The sequence below is a fragment of the Gadus chalcogrammus genome, chromosome 8, assembly GCF_026213295.1.
Source record: "Gadus chalcogrammus isolate NIFS_2021 chromosome 8, NIFS_Gcha_1.0, whole genome shotgun sequence".
Taxonomy (NCBI): Eukaryota; Metazoa; Chordata; class Actinopteri; order Gadiformes; family Gadidae; genus Gadus; species Gadus chalcogrammus.
The window spans coordinates 5,979,144-5,994,143 of record NC_079419.1 but is presented as its reverse complement, the minus strand read 5'-3'; the positions used below and the strand labels follow the sequence as shown (position 1 = coordinate 5,994,143).

General features: G+C 45.9%; 1 protein-coding gene across 1 annotated transcript in view; it reads left to right on the top strand.

Moving 5' to 3' along the window:
• Positions 1 to 15,000, top strand: part of LOC130387680 (dipeptidyl aminopeptidase-like protein 6) — a 50,593-nt gene that overhangs the window by 13,813 nt on the left and 21,780 nt on the right. Inside the window, exons 2-6 of the mRNA XM_056596883.1 lie at positions 4,823 to 4,937; positions 7,890 to 7,988; positions 14,286 to 14,380; positions 14,492 to 14,566; positions 14,663 to 14,715. Coding sequence (XP_056452858.1) covers positions 4,823 to 4,937; positions 7,890 to 7,988; positions 14,286 to 14,380; positions 14,492 to 14,566; positions 14,663 to 14,715 — 437 coding nt within the window. The remainder of the gene's footprint in view (positions 1 to 4,822; positions 4,938 to 7,889; positions 7,989 to 14,285; positions 14,381 to 14,491; positions 14,567 to 14,662; positions 14,716 to 15,000) is intronic.

Here is a 15,000-nt window from a genome sequence, read left to right as displayed (position 1 = left end):
GGGGACATGAGAAGGGTTCCTCACCAAGCTGAAGGAAGAGGACTGAAGGGGACATGAGAAGGGTTCCTCCACAAGCTGAAGGAAGAGGACTGAAGGGGACATGAGAAGGGTTCCCCCACAAGCTGCCGTACCACAGGAGTGGTGACCAGAGCCTTGAGAAGACCCCCCGTGAGACACCGCTAGCAGTCAGTAAGGGAGCCTTGTTGCCATGACACCCAACAGATGGACTTCTCCTGCCTGCTTGTAAAAAGCTTCTTTGCTTTCGTCTTAAATAACTTTGTACAATTGTGAATAACAGCCTTTCTAGAAGACTTTTTCCAATTCTACCGTAAAAATATAAAATATATATATATTAATTGATTCATCTGGAGTAATTAATTTATATTTTGTAGTAGGTTCAGTCATTTCAATCCTTATTATTCAAGCAAATGAAAGACCTAATGTTCTAATGGCCTTGATTATTCGCTTTTCCTTCACTTTTACAGTTCATTTTCTTCCTTGGAACACATTCATCGCGATCCAAGTCAACTTTGCTATGAAGCAATTTCTTTGAAAATGGATATTATGATCAGATAATAAGAAAAAAATACGAAAATATCAAATGGAAGGTGGTTCTCTGATAACCAAACTGCTGTCTGTTCTATTTATAAAGCAATTTGATTGATCCTTAATTTAAACAGTGAATAGCCCAACTGCTGATATCAGAGATCCTATGTTTAAAAAGAAGGTTGACAACTAAATGCAGTTGGTCATATTTAAATTGGGTTTTTAATTTTGAAAAGATACAATATCACAAAAAATGTAATTTGGTAGAAGTTTTTCCATACTCTCGAACTGTGACGCTGAGCATTCAGCAAAAAAAAAAAGTTTCACACCTTATGTAGCCGTTAGCACACCAGGAACTCGTAATTCCGAGAGATCCTGATGTCGTAATTACGAGAGCTTTTCTCGTAATTCCGAGAAAAATTGTAACTGAACTTTTACAAACGGCACCCCATACCGGATGGCGCTGCAAGGAACTTTTATAAACGCAATTTTGTTATCCCGCAGTAATCAGCCCGGCGGCCCCGAAACGTTAACGGCCCCGAAACGTTAACGGCCCACAGGGAATTCTCCCAACTCTCCCGATTACCACTCTGCCTGTGTGTGTGTATGTGTGTGTGTGTGTGTGCGTTTGCGTGTGCGTGTGCGTGTGCGTGTGTGTGTGTGTGTGTGTGTGTGTGTGTGTGTGTGTGTGTGTGTGTGTGTGTGTGTGTGTGTGTGTGTGTGTGTGTGTGTGTGTGTGTAGGCGTGCAGGCGTTATTCGATTGCCTAACATGTACGGTAATATTCATACTGGTTTAAATAACACATTTGATAGTATTTCCCATCTTTGCTGAGCAAGAGTTTTGTTCGAAAGTTCAGTGATTGAAGCCCAGGCTATTGAAGTGTTACGGTACCACTGTCATGCACCTACCTGATTTCAAGTGGACCGGGTTGAAATCACTGCGGGTCTCTCTTCTTATATCCATCTTACCAAAGATATTTTATGACCATCCTACTCAACACTCTCTTATCTCACTAAAAGGATAACAGCAATATCGACGAGATGCGCTATGCATAGAGAAGAAAGAATACATTTTGCAACAAATTATTCTAAATCTGCCCATAGATGGACATGTCAGAATTTTGCGGTTTTCACTGGCTACAATGCTGCATCTGTGGCTGCTGGTAATGCAACCATAAAGAAGTATACTCTCTGGGGCTATTTTCATCATTATTATGTTTGTTTTATTTATTTTTGACGGCCCAGCGATCCGGGGCTATTCCCAAAAGATCCGGGGCTATAGCCTCGAATGCCCAGGTCTAACGCCGCGCCTTATGAGCAGTCTGAAGAGGAACCCGGGCCTTCAAGAAGAGCAAAAATATTGCTAGAGCCTACATGTAGGCCTATAATAAAACATTTTGGTAAAGAACATTACAAGAAATGCAGTTCAAAGTGCTTTTCAATGATAAATGACACACAGATCAACTAGCTTAGCTAAACAGAAAGGCATTTTAAAGCATTGGAGAGATTTGTTAATAAAAGAAAAGAGCCATAAAAGAAGAAATCAGTGAATAACAAAAGTTAGGCTCCTTTTTGTCGAGGAAGTCCCCTGAGAAGTGGACGTGCTCCTTCAAAATCTTGAAAGATATTAATCCAGTATTGTGCATGGTGGTTTCTTAAAAATACCCACCATTGTTCAATCCTTTGGTTATGATTGCTTGAGCGTCTCTCAGAAAACTGGTGGTCATGGTAACCGCTTAAAAATATCTGCATCTGCTCGACTGATCGGTTTTCTGTGCCCAGGTCTTACCTAATTCGGTCAGACCTGACCGAATCCGCTCCTTTTTTCCACTTCATCAAGGAAGTAGCCAGCAATACACAGGGATTGCTATTTGTGGTGTTAGCATGTAGCCATATGACCATACGGGAAAATCCATCGACAGCACTATTAATATATGCCATAGGGTTTAAGTTTGTCGTATGAATTGACGTGCCGCAAAAAAGTTTGGACCTGGGTTTATGCAAAGACGACATCTTAGGCGATTCCGTTTCCTCAGTTGTACTCCTCGAGGATCTAGGATTAAGAGCAGGCGCCGTATAGTTGTTTGAGTTACTACCATGCCTGCTTGGATGCATTTCAGATGCATACATTTTTATCCGTGAAGCATCCCGTACTGGTTCACCTGCCCCTGCAGGAAGAGAGCCACTTGTAGCACGTCCGACTGGGCTTTCCTCCGGTCCCAATGACTTCAGATGTCTGCGCAATGTTGACATACTCATAGAAATGCCCTCATCACTTTTAAGGAGCATCAATATTTCCCAATGCCTCAATCCGAGCAAGAAATAATGAGGATGCAGCCAGCCAGCCGGCTGATAAGCCACGATAGATTTCATTACCTCCATCAGTTACTCTCATTTCAATCGCAGTATCGTCAATGGTATGGCAATACGGGCAAGGAAAACCATACGTCCAAAGCAATTCAGATATGTTTGTGTACGTGTGTGTGTGTGTGTGTGTGAGCATACGTGTGCGTGCCGTGCATGTGTGTAATCTTTCTTCGACGTCAACCCGTCTAAAGCCTCGTAATGTGTGCGCCAGACATAAGCTTGGACTTTTTAACCCTTCATTGGATCACACAGAGACCTGTCTGCTCCCCCACATAACACAGATAAGGGTGGGGAATATGATTGTGATGATGATATGATTTTCTGCTATACTACCATCCTCAGTAATATAAAAAAAATAGCATCTATGGGCTTACAGAAGCGAAAAGTGCTTGCCGGTTCCTAAATTGCAGTCTGGGGTGCTGCACTTATAACAGCCTGCGGTCATGTGGACTTAGCTGCTCACTCCATCATCTGTCCAGCCTCGGCTCTGGGCCCCTGAGTGCTAAGAGAGCAGCTCCATGTTTGGCTGACTGCAAGGATGATCTCTGTGCTTCACGAGCGGGGCTGCCAGGGCACACCTACAGGGGCTCTTAGCAAAGGGACAGTTTGGGAACGCCCAGGGAAAAAATAGCGTTTCGGTCGCAGCTGTTGCAGAGAAACTTTTTTGTTTCTGCGTGCGTGTCTGGTTAGGGTACGGTGTGTAACTTTGCGGTTGCCCATGTGTGACTTATTGTGATTTGAGTTGGTTTGTTTTTTAATTAAAATCGCACACAAGACGGATTCCTGTATTGAATATCAGCACGGGCTGTGAATCCTTCAGAGGTACAAGGACACAGTCTGAATGGCGTATATATAATCAAAGCCTTCACACAACAGTTCTACAACTGCTATATGCGTTGGCTAACTCTAACGCTACTCTCAACAGGTTATGATCTTTTCGTTCATTTAATCCTTCATTTCAACTGGAATGGGACTAAACTGTTGCCAAGCAACACAAGAAACCTTTTCCTGCATACTAGATTGCTACTTTGTGTAGGTCTAAGCACATGACTGCAGCCAGCTACTTTGCATAGTGTACATTTACCTGTATTTGTCAGTTTATTGAGCCGTCAGTGAAATATGGGCCCGCTGTCACTTTGTGCCACTTGTGATTCAGTTGAGGGGTAAACTGGCGGTTTGCCCGAGAAGTATTCAGGCTTTTGTCTTCCTCATTGTCCTCTCTTGACAACACTTCATACTTTAACTAAAATTGTATGTGTGGAAATAGGCCCATCTTTGAGTTGCGTAGTTTGTTACAATTTAAGATTAATAACGATTGCTACTTTAACTAATTGTTATTGGAAACACCTGTACTGCGGACTAATGCACGTATAGTTAAAAGTCCCAGCGCTGTTGCACTCTTGATCAGCACTCATGGAGAACCTCACGTCAAATCAAATGACGGGGTCGGAACTAACTGTTGCATAATATATAATGAATATTCTGCCTATCTTTTCTGACCCATTTTGTTTTGCTACGATCATGAATAACACAGTCATTCATCATCAGGTCATGTGCACCACATTGGGAACGCTGATGTTTCTGATAATACGACGCTCTGCGGATTCACACCCCATTGGAACACTTTAAAAGGTTCACGCGGAGCACAGAGCTGTTCACTAACAATATGCCCTCGTCTGCTTCGGGAGGCACACGAGAGCTGTTACACATCGTTATAATGTGCGCAGATATGCGATGGGTCGCAATTTTCAGTTTAAAATAGATTGAAGTGTGTGTCAGCACTAATCTCGGGGGTTCAGCGAGCGTTTTGTGTGCGTTGGTCTTCTTCCCCTCTGAGGCTGTGTGTTGACTCTGTGTGTTGACGCTGTGTTTTGACGTTGTGCGTCGATTGTGTGTTTGCTTTGGCAGGACCTGGTCGGCAGCGCCCCCCCCCAGAGGAACTGGAAGGGCATCGTTATCGCCCTGCTCGTCATCCTCATCATCTGCTTCCTCATCGTCACCTCCGTCATCCTGCTCACCCCGCGTGAGTATGCACACGCACGCGGGCACGGACGCACACACCGACGCACAAGTGCACAAGCGCACACACACAAGCACACAAACACAACCGACGCAATATTATGTACGGCTGGCACGCATACAGCTATACACACTCAGACGGTAAGCATTGGTACACACACACACACACACACACACACACACACACACACACACACACACACACACACACACACACACACACACACACACACACACGCACACGCCTACATACACTCATCACACACGCACATACACACACATACACACACACATACACACACGCAGGCATGCACACACACAAGCACACACACGCTCACACACACACACACACACACACACACACACACACACACACACACGCACACACACACACACACACACAAACACAACCAACACAATATTATGTACGGCTGGCATGCATACAGCTACAAACACTCTGGTACACACAGACACAATGGAGCCCTGATACACACATACACACATGCGTACTGAAAGCTAGTGTGGTATGCACAAATACGCACCCAAACCACCAGCTTTTACAAACCCCAAACCAACCCAAATAATAATGGTTTGGTTTCTAATGACATCCCCAATTCCAGTAGGGGTTGGCTAGGTGTTTTCAATTGTCAGCCCATTCCCTACAAGAAATCATAATTTATAGATTTTTCGCGGGTCAGATTGCATATTGTTCTTTCACAAAGGCTAGGTCACCCTCTCACCAGATAATGGGCCTTTTAATGTGTAATGCCATTCAGGTCTGTTTAATGGAGATGATTATGCAGTAATGGCCCCGGCCATTTGTCAAATTGGCACGGCATCAGAGATGCCATTTGCCTGGTGTTGGGAAATGAGCGCTCTCCCTCTGATTCTAGAGACTGGCTCACTGGGAGAGATCCTCCTCTGGTTTCAAATGTCTGTTAAGGCTCAAACACTTTCCTGCGACTACGTATTTATTGAGCCAGATCCCTCTGACTCTACACGCACTCCCAGAAGGATCCATTTTCTCTGTCTCTCTGTCTCTCTCTGTCTCTGTCTCTCTCTCTCTCTCTCTCTCTCTAGGACTTTGCTGTCAAACACGCCATCGACATGTGTGCTTTTGTCACTGTCATACCTTTCGCTTCGCAGACAGACAGGTTAGGATGGCTTATTATACGCCATCTCCCATCTCTCTCCCTGTGTCTACTTCTGTCACTCGCTCCCTATCTCTCATCCTCGTCCTTTCTCTCTGTTGCTCTCTCGCTCTCTTTCTGCCGCTCTCTCTCCCACCTGAGCCACATTAGCTGTGTCTGCTCTACAGCTGTCAGCTTCTGATCTCATTGAGAATTTTTAGGAATGAGAGCGAGAGAAAGCTCTCTTCGCCTTGCTGCAGATCAATATAGGCACTACCTTCCTTCTTTGCACCTGCTTTCAAATTACCGATATGCAGTGTTGCCACAGTTACCTGAAAAAGTAATCTGATTACTGACTACTAGTTACTCCTTAAAATAGTGACTTAGTTACTTTACTCATTACTTGATTTTAAGTAACTTTATTAGTTACATTTGGTCTTCCAATTCTGCGCAGGGGGCTGGTAGGGGGAATTCGGGGGGCCCATCAGTACCTCTTGTATACAGGGCCCAGAATTTGGTGCTACGGCCCCGGTTGCACACAATGACACAAGGCTTTCAACCGCTTCCGTCAACTTTTAGTGCGTAGACAAAATATCACTGCACGCTTTACGGGGCGATCGCCGGAAACCGCTCCACACACGCACACACGCACTCACGCACGCACGCAAATCCACACACACACACACGCACACAGCACCGCGCGACTCTGGAGAGTCAAGGTCGACACTCGCCTCTGATAGATTGAAGTCTTTGGAGACTCACGCTTCAAATGCACATGCACTCTCACACTAACAGACAGACAGACAGGCGGACAGACAGGCGGACAGACAGACAGACAGACAGACAGACAGACAGACAGACAGACAGACAGACAGACAGACAGACAGACAGACAGACAGACAGACAGACAGACAGACAGACAGACAGACAGACAGACAGACAGACAGACAGACAGACAGACAGACAGACAGACAGACAGACAGACAGACAGACAGACAGACAGACAGACAGACAGACAGACAGACAGACAGACAGACACACACACACACACACACACACACACACACACACACACACACACACACACACACACCACTCCATCACTCTCAACGCCAATCGTCAATAGTAACGCACAGTGACTTTGATGAGTGACTTTAATCTGATAACTGGTTTGGAAATAGTAACTGGTCCGAGGCCAGTAAGGCGTTACTGGCATCACTGCCGATATGAGGAAGTAATCGGAATTCGTCCCCCGCTAACTCTCTCTTTGGGAAGTTCACACAACTTACAGTTGACTCAGAACAACGCAAAGTCATTACCCACCTGAGCACGACTGCATGTGAAGAAAAGCATACCCAACATGTTGCTAATCTCCCCCACACCCAGGTTGTCCTGCTTTTTCTTTGAAACTAGAAATGTCACCCACACAGCGAAACCCCCCAGTGCGCTGAGAGACACAACAGGGGGTCATAACGGCTCATAGCTCGTACTTTTTAGTCACGATTTCTGCATTTTGACTTGTATGTTTTATTCCTGATTCCTACATTAGGACTTGTACGTTTTAGTCATGATTTCTGCATTTGGACTCATACGTTTTTTTCCGATTGCTACGCTTGGACACGGACGTTTTGTCTCGATATCTACATTTGGATTTGTATGTTTTAGTCAGATTTCTTAACTTGGAAGCTTAAGTTTAGTCCCGATTTCTACATTTGAATTTAACAGTTTTTTAGTACGTCATTGAGCACATAAAGCACACACCTTACACCTCATCCTTGTATCTTTTCATTGTAAACATGCTTCTCTGTGGTTGGCGTCCGTTACAGGGGAAGATGACAGCATGGCCGGGAAGAAGAAGGTGACCGTGGATGACGTGTTCGGCTCGGCTCTGCACATCCATCAACCTGAGGGCACATGGCTGAGTGGTACGTAGCCTCAACTTTGATAGAAAATACATTTGATGCATCCTCATGTGAATGGACAAGGCTACGGCCACTTGTCTAGCATAAGAATGCAAGGGTTGGGTTAGGTTTGAGGGTAAAGTACACCTCAAAGTGGAAGTATCTCCAGATATCTATTTTAATAAATGTCTGTTATATCATTTTACAATTACATTTGCATTTACTGTACATTGAGGACATTTAGCAGACGTTTTTAACCAAAGCGACTTATAATAAGTGTTTTTGTCAGATGTAAGAGAAACAATATATCACTGTCGGTACAGAAAGGATGTTCATAGAACTGAGTGCCAAGCACTAACAGTTGTTTGGTTAATCCATTCCCGTACACAACAAAGACAGCTGGGATAAGATACTACACAATGCTAAGTGCTTTTTTTTTAAGTGCAAGCACATACAACCCACAATAAGTGCTATGTCACTATCTATCACTGAATGTGGTAACACAATGGTGGTTGAGCCTAGGGCCCACTAATAAATGCCCATGCATTTGCAGTATTATGAATGTGATGAACTAGACGGTTTGGATTTCTTGAAAGAAAATGGCCACTCATCGAAAAAAGTGTTGCCCAAGGGGGTCGACAAATAGATCGAAACATAAATATTTGACACTACCGCTTCAACAACATTATTTTACCCTAAGGGGATGCATGCATTTTAGAAAAGATTGGTTGCATGATAATTATAGTCCTTATTTGCTTATGCAGTCTCTGACCTGTCCTGTATCATGTGGCAAGTCAACTTCCAAGGACCCGGATCCAGATTGCATAGACCCTCCATGGTTTTCTAATGCCGCGTTTCCGATGCAGGGTGCGGTACGGTTCGGTTCGCCTCAGTCCGGTAGGGAGGGGGCGGCATAACCCAGCTCAGTTCCGAGGTCGCGTTTCCACCGCCGACAGTACCCTTTATGGTAGGCCGTGTAGCCTGCTCAATAAAAAACAATGGAAAAGAGGAACACGACACATTAAACTAAGAACTACCATGGAAGTAGTCCAGCAACCGTTTCGGAACGTCTCCACCTCCTTGTTCGCCCAAGCTAAAGTTTTGCGTGACATGTCCATTGTCCAGAATAATACCTTGCGGGTACTGTTTGTTTGTTTTTATCCCCATATCGCCCGGAAGTGACGATTCTGTCGACCAATCAACGGAGGGGGTGTGTAGCTCGAATTTTCCGGCACCCTTTCAGGCGTCTCAGTAGCCCAACGGAGGAGTACTGAAGACGAGGGCAAAACGAGTACGGCTCAGTCCGGGTCACGCCCACTTTTGGCGGTGGAAACGCAATCCGTGCCGCACCTTTGCGAACCGAACCGTACCGCACCCTGCAGTGGAAACGCGGCATAATGGCGCATTTCCACCGGAGGGTGCGGTTCACTTCGCTTTGCCTCAGTCCGGTAGAGAGGGGGCGGTATAGCCCAGCCCAGTTCCGAGGTTCCGGTATGACTCAGTCCGGGTAACGCCCACTTTTGGTGTGGAAACGCTCGATAATGCTCATTGTTCAGCTCACTGCCCCCTGCTGGCAGAGACAAACGGTGTCAAACTGTGCCAGCCAAGAGGCTGAAGTAAGACTGCTTGGTGTATTGATCAGGGATGGGCAGCAGAGGTACTAGTAATTACCCCTGGAGCTATTGATACCGACTCTATCAGGCTATTGATCGTTTAACGGGTTTAACGTTATTGTTGGAAGAAAGCAATAGCTCCGTCTCCGACCTTGTGCATGTGAGCTTGTGTAAAAAAAAATGTTGGCTGATATAAAGAAAACATCTTTAGAATGGACTTCCAGTATTACAGATCGTTTCTCAGAGCTAGCAGTGTGAAGAGGGGTTACTGATGGGTTACTTTCAATCAACCGTGTAAATGTAAATGTAATTAAATTTTTCTGCCAGAATTGTATTGAACAAAAACCTCTTGAACTGTGCTTCTTTCTCCCAGCATGTTTACAAGGTTAAAGACAAGATTCCTAGCCAAATGCATCTTCAAATGTACAGACTCATACGTATTTAGAATATTAAGAATGGGTGAACTACCTATGACGGTGGTTTGCACACACACAACCCAACATCAAACGCTGGTTGTAGATTGTCCACATTCAAAATCAGACATACGTGTATAGACAGGCTAAGCTCATTCCCTCCCCTATACTTTCACCGTATCCTGCTGCGATTTATTGTTTGTTTGACGTTAGGGCCTGTGTTAAGCGTTTTTATTGTTTAGCCCGGAGCCGTCTTGTTACAGGACAAACGGTTGTATAAGAGTGCCCGATGGTCAAGTAGCAGCTTGAACTCTTTCCATAAAGCAGCTTGTCTGAGATATTGATCAAAGAGAACTCTGGGTTGTGACTAGATGGTATCTGATCCTACTGCCAGAAGCCCCCACGGCACGAGTCGCACTCGACCTCTCGTACATCAAACGCTTACCTCAGACTCTCGCCTCGCACGTGCGCTACGCTGCGGCGAGGTAGTGTGCCAGTACGATGTACCCAACGTTGAGCTCTTCAAGCCTTGCATATCTTAAACTCTCATAGCATAACTGCTTATGTCATATTTGAAGGTTAATTTGGTATTTAGCTTCAACAATGCACAAGTCAAATAGAGGACTTGAGGTCAGAATGTACCAGCTTTACTGTCTGGCGCTGGGAGAAATACCGATAGATATTATCATTATATTCTTGCTGTCGCAAACACTACACCTCCACCTCCTCCACCTCCACCACAACACCACCGCCTCCACCACAACAACTACAACACGTCTTCATCTGTTTTTACTTACCGTGACAGCTATTGTTTTTGATGGCGCATCGCACTGCCGACGACAGCTGTTCTCTTAGGTTACATCACAGTAAGGTGCTGTTATGATGACATTCCTATCAGAGGGAGCTGTTGATGCCGAGGCAATGGGAAGGGTGAAAAAGTGTGAAAGGTGAGACGTCTGGTTACAGTCACCCTATCTTCAGCAGTGCAGTGTAGATAGGCAAGGCAAGGCAAGGCAACTTTATTTGTATAGCACTTTTCATACACAAGGCAGACTCAAAGTGCTTCACATATAAACATTGTCATACAATTAAATTAAATAATAGATAAGTAAAAGAAAAACATATGCAAAGAAATGGGTAAAATAGAAAGTTAAAAAGGCATTTTAGTATTAAAATAGAAAATAAAGGCAAAGTTAAAAAAGCTTTTTAGAAAGTGCAATGTATTTAAGATTTAGCAGAAAGCTATAGCAAACATAAAAGTCTTCAGTCTTGTTTTAAAGGTGCTCAGAGTTGGGGCAAGTCTTAAATCATAGGGTGATGGTACTTAGTACTTTGCTAATAGGGCTAGGTGTGAGAACAGTGTGTCTGAACGATGTGTGAACCAAGGCTTTCTGGCAATCAGACTGCGCCGTCGAGGCCGCTGCAATGCTTCAAACGCATTAGCTTGTCCCCGCCTTGGTCATACAGAAAGAAACGCTTGGTCATACTTTACACACTTTACCACAGCATTAGCCTACTGAATTCCACAGATATATTTCAAGCATTGGACTGAATGCCACATAAATATATAATTATGTTTTTTCACGTTTGCAACGTTTAAAAGTTCAGGGAAAAGTATATGCCTCTACTAGTGTTGCTGAAGCCTTTTGAGGCAGTGTTGTTTCTGAATATTAAAAGGCTTTGTCAATTTCTGAGAAGGCGTCTGTGTTTCATTTTCTTCCCCACTTAGTTCAGAGACGCTTGTTTAAATGCAGACGTTATGCCACCGCCATCTCTTTCTGCGTTTCAGAGTGGAACTTTTCCCCCTTCCTTTAAAGATCTGAGTGGTCTGTGTGATTGATGGAAAGCAATAGTAGCAGGCGGCAACAAGGCCAGAGTGCAGTCCCCAAAGCAGATGGGAGAAGCTAATTAACTTCACTAGCATAACATTCATGCTGTCGCCACTTCTAAACCACCACCACCTCCTCAACCTCCACCACCTCCTCCACCACAACACCGCCTACACTAACACAACAACAACAACACGCACAACACGTCTGTGTGGCTTAAAACACCGCTCCTCACATCCGTGCACTGATGCGTACAGAGCTCACACCGCCCGCTGTAATGACGCCACCGTAGGAAGAACAACACCCTATTCTCCAGCGTCCTACTTAGCCCGAGTGTGCAACTGCGTCTTTTTGCTGTAATGATCACAACTGTGTTCCCGCAAACAGTCTCCAGGTGATACCAATTAGCTTTTGTTAACTTTGGAAACTTTGGAACATCCTGATACATCCGGGGCTAGTTCCTGCGAATGTGTCCTTCAAACTGAGGGTCAGCATCCTAATCTGACAGGAGATCCGACTCTGGGGTCTGTCGATTGAGTTACTTTAACACAATCAACAGTGATTTGCAGGTATAAAGACCTTCCCTGAAATGAAATCCAATAGGACAACCGTGTACTTCAGTGTTCCTCATCAATATTTTGTGGGCTTATATTTTTGCAGCGTTGCATACCGGCTCCCTGCAGCTCTTTGAGTACCGCCGTGCTCTGCAGTCTCCAGACCTCCTGACCTCTGGGTCTCGCGACGTAGTGTTCCGGGCTGGTCCTAATTAATAATTTCCGGCAAGTTTAGCCTAAGCCCAGTCTCACTTACTTCTGCTAGAACAAAAAGGAACTGGGAGATAAAGCGACAAACCCTTTGTCTTTTTTGTCTTTTTGAAAGTTGTTTGCTTCATTAGTTTGAGGAAGATAAATGCGGTGTTGAAAGGAAAGGAAAACAGCCAGAGGCATGAATTGAGCTTTGAGTGCAGCTAGCGCTAACGGTTAGCGGAGCGTTGGTGTGGAGAGTGATGTAAACAAGAGGTTTGTGGAAATGTTATGCTCAGATGGTAGCTTTCAGATGGTAGGACCACCATATGGGTTTCTTCACTCACTCCTTCACAGTAGCGCACACTATTGCATCTTGGTCAGAATTTGGATTGGTTACCGATTCAGGAGATAATTTACTTTCCGTTCAATTTCTTTAATATAGAAGCATATCTGCTAGCTGCCTCAATGCAATATCACCGCACTACAATGCTGTCAGGGGATATCATTCAAAGTGCTTGAGCTCGGCATTGCACAGATGAGCCGCAGTAATAGAATTACTAACCCTAATTAAGTTGGCTGGGTCGGGACGTCCTGGACTGAGCTCACACCAGCATTCACAACCTGTTAGTGTCCAGCCTTGCTCCAAATTGGCAGTGAAATTGAATTGGACTCGCACTGCCTCCTGCCAGCACGCAGGAAGACAAAATGTCAACGTCTGAAAAATTCATCTGGCCGGCGTGGGAGTAAGCAAAGCTGGTGACTGGCCCTTTAGTGCCATCCCCGTCTGTCCTAGCTGTTAGGTCCGTGAATCCTAGCTCTCCGCCTCACACATAACGCTGGTTATAGTCCCCCGAGGACTCCAAAGGGCGGCGTCGAAGCAGCGCATCTGACTGTTTAAAATCGTCTGTGATGTGGCAAGTGTTAACACATCAGATAATATTGCCGTGGTAACTGCTCAGAAGGAAAGCTCCCTTGGGGGGGGGGGGGGGGGGGGGGAGGTGTGCGGTGTGTGGAACGGTTTGTGGAACGGTGGGGGGACATGATGTGTCACTTTGGCACTGGGCCAGAGGGCAGCGACATCAGACCGTGTGTGTGTGTGTGTGTGCGTCGCCGGGATGCACAGCGGTGGCCGACGGATGGCCTCAGCTCAGGCGTTAGAGGAGGCCGGTTGCCTAGTAACCGGAAGGACGCTAGTTCGATCCCCCGGAGTGTCGGGGTGTCCTTGAGCAAGGCACCTGACCCTAACCGCTCACGACGAAGCTGGCTGTCGCCGGATGTGTGCGTGGTCCACCCACCGTTGGTGTATGAGTGTGTGAATGAACAGTTGTAAGGATGCTAGTTTGACCCCCCGGCTCCTCCTAGCTGCGTGTCGAGGTGACCCTGAGCAAGGCACCTGAGCCTAACTGCTCCCGGAGAGCTGGCTGTCGCCGGATGTGTGGTCGACTCCACCGTTGGTGCGTGAGTGTATGTGTGAATCATTGTAAGACGCTTTGGATAAACGCATTCTGCTACTTCCCCTAAATATAAATGCTAATGTAAATGACTGGTTTAACGGCAGCAATCTGTCCGGTCGATGTTGTGCATGACAAGCACGTCTCAGGGACGGGGAGCACAATGGGAGTGGATCTTCAGTCACTCAGCGGATGAGGAGCCTGCGTTGCCTCTTTAACGGTGAGCTCTTCCCCTTTGTGTGTTCGCCTCTTCTTTGCCTTTTCCCCAGACAATGAACTGCTGTTTCGCTCTAGGGACGGCAACGTGCTCAGATTCAACGCGGACACACTGGAGAAGCACATTCTGGTGAACAGCAAGATGTTTGTGAGTAGTGTGAGGCCGTGTCCTGTGTTCGACCCTGTAAACAACATACCCCAACGCACCGGAGCTCAATCGGGGAAGCAATCTTTGATAATGCTTTCTGTTCCTGCCTAGGAAACATACAAAGCCACCAAGTACCAGCTCTCCCCTGACATGCAACACGTGCTGCTGGCCTACGGTGTGACTCCGGTAAGACGTCACTAACCAGAGCGTTTACCTGTTTCACCTTCAAGGTTCACGGTTCAATGAGTGTGTCACTGTCTGGGTCTGTTTGTGTCTCTGCAGGCCTACCGGCACTCCTACGCAGCCAGCTACATCGTCTGCAGCCTCGTGAACCCGTGAGCCTCACCTGTTCTCGGGCGATCTGGTGGAGAGAGAGAGAGAGAGAGAGAGAGAGAGAGAGAGAGAGAGAGATGGACAGAGAGAGAGAGAGAGAGAGAGGGGAGAGAGAGAGAGTTCTTGCTCTAGCTCTACTTCTAGTTCTAGTTTAAGCTCTAGTTCTTGTTCTAACTCTAGTTCTAGCTCTAGTTTTAGCTCTAGTTCTATTTCTAGATACTGCTTTTGGGTTCTGTCATTTCAGTTGTTCATATATCTCCATCCCCCCCTCCCCCGGCCTCCCCTCC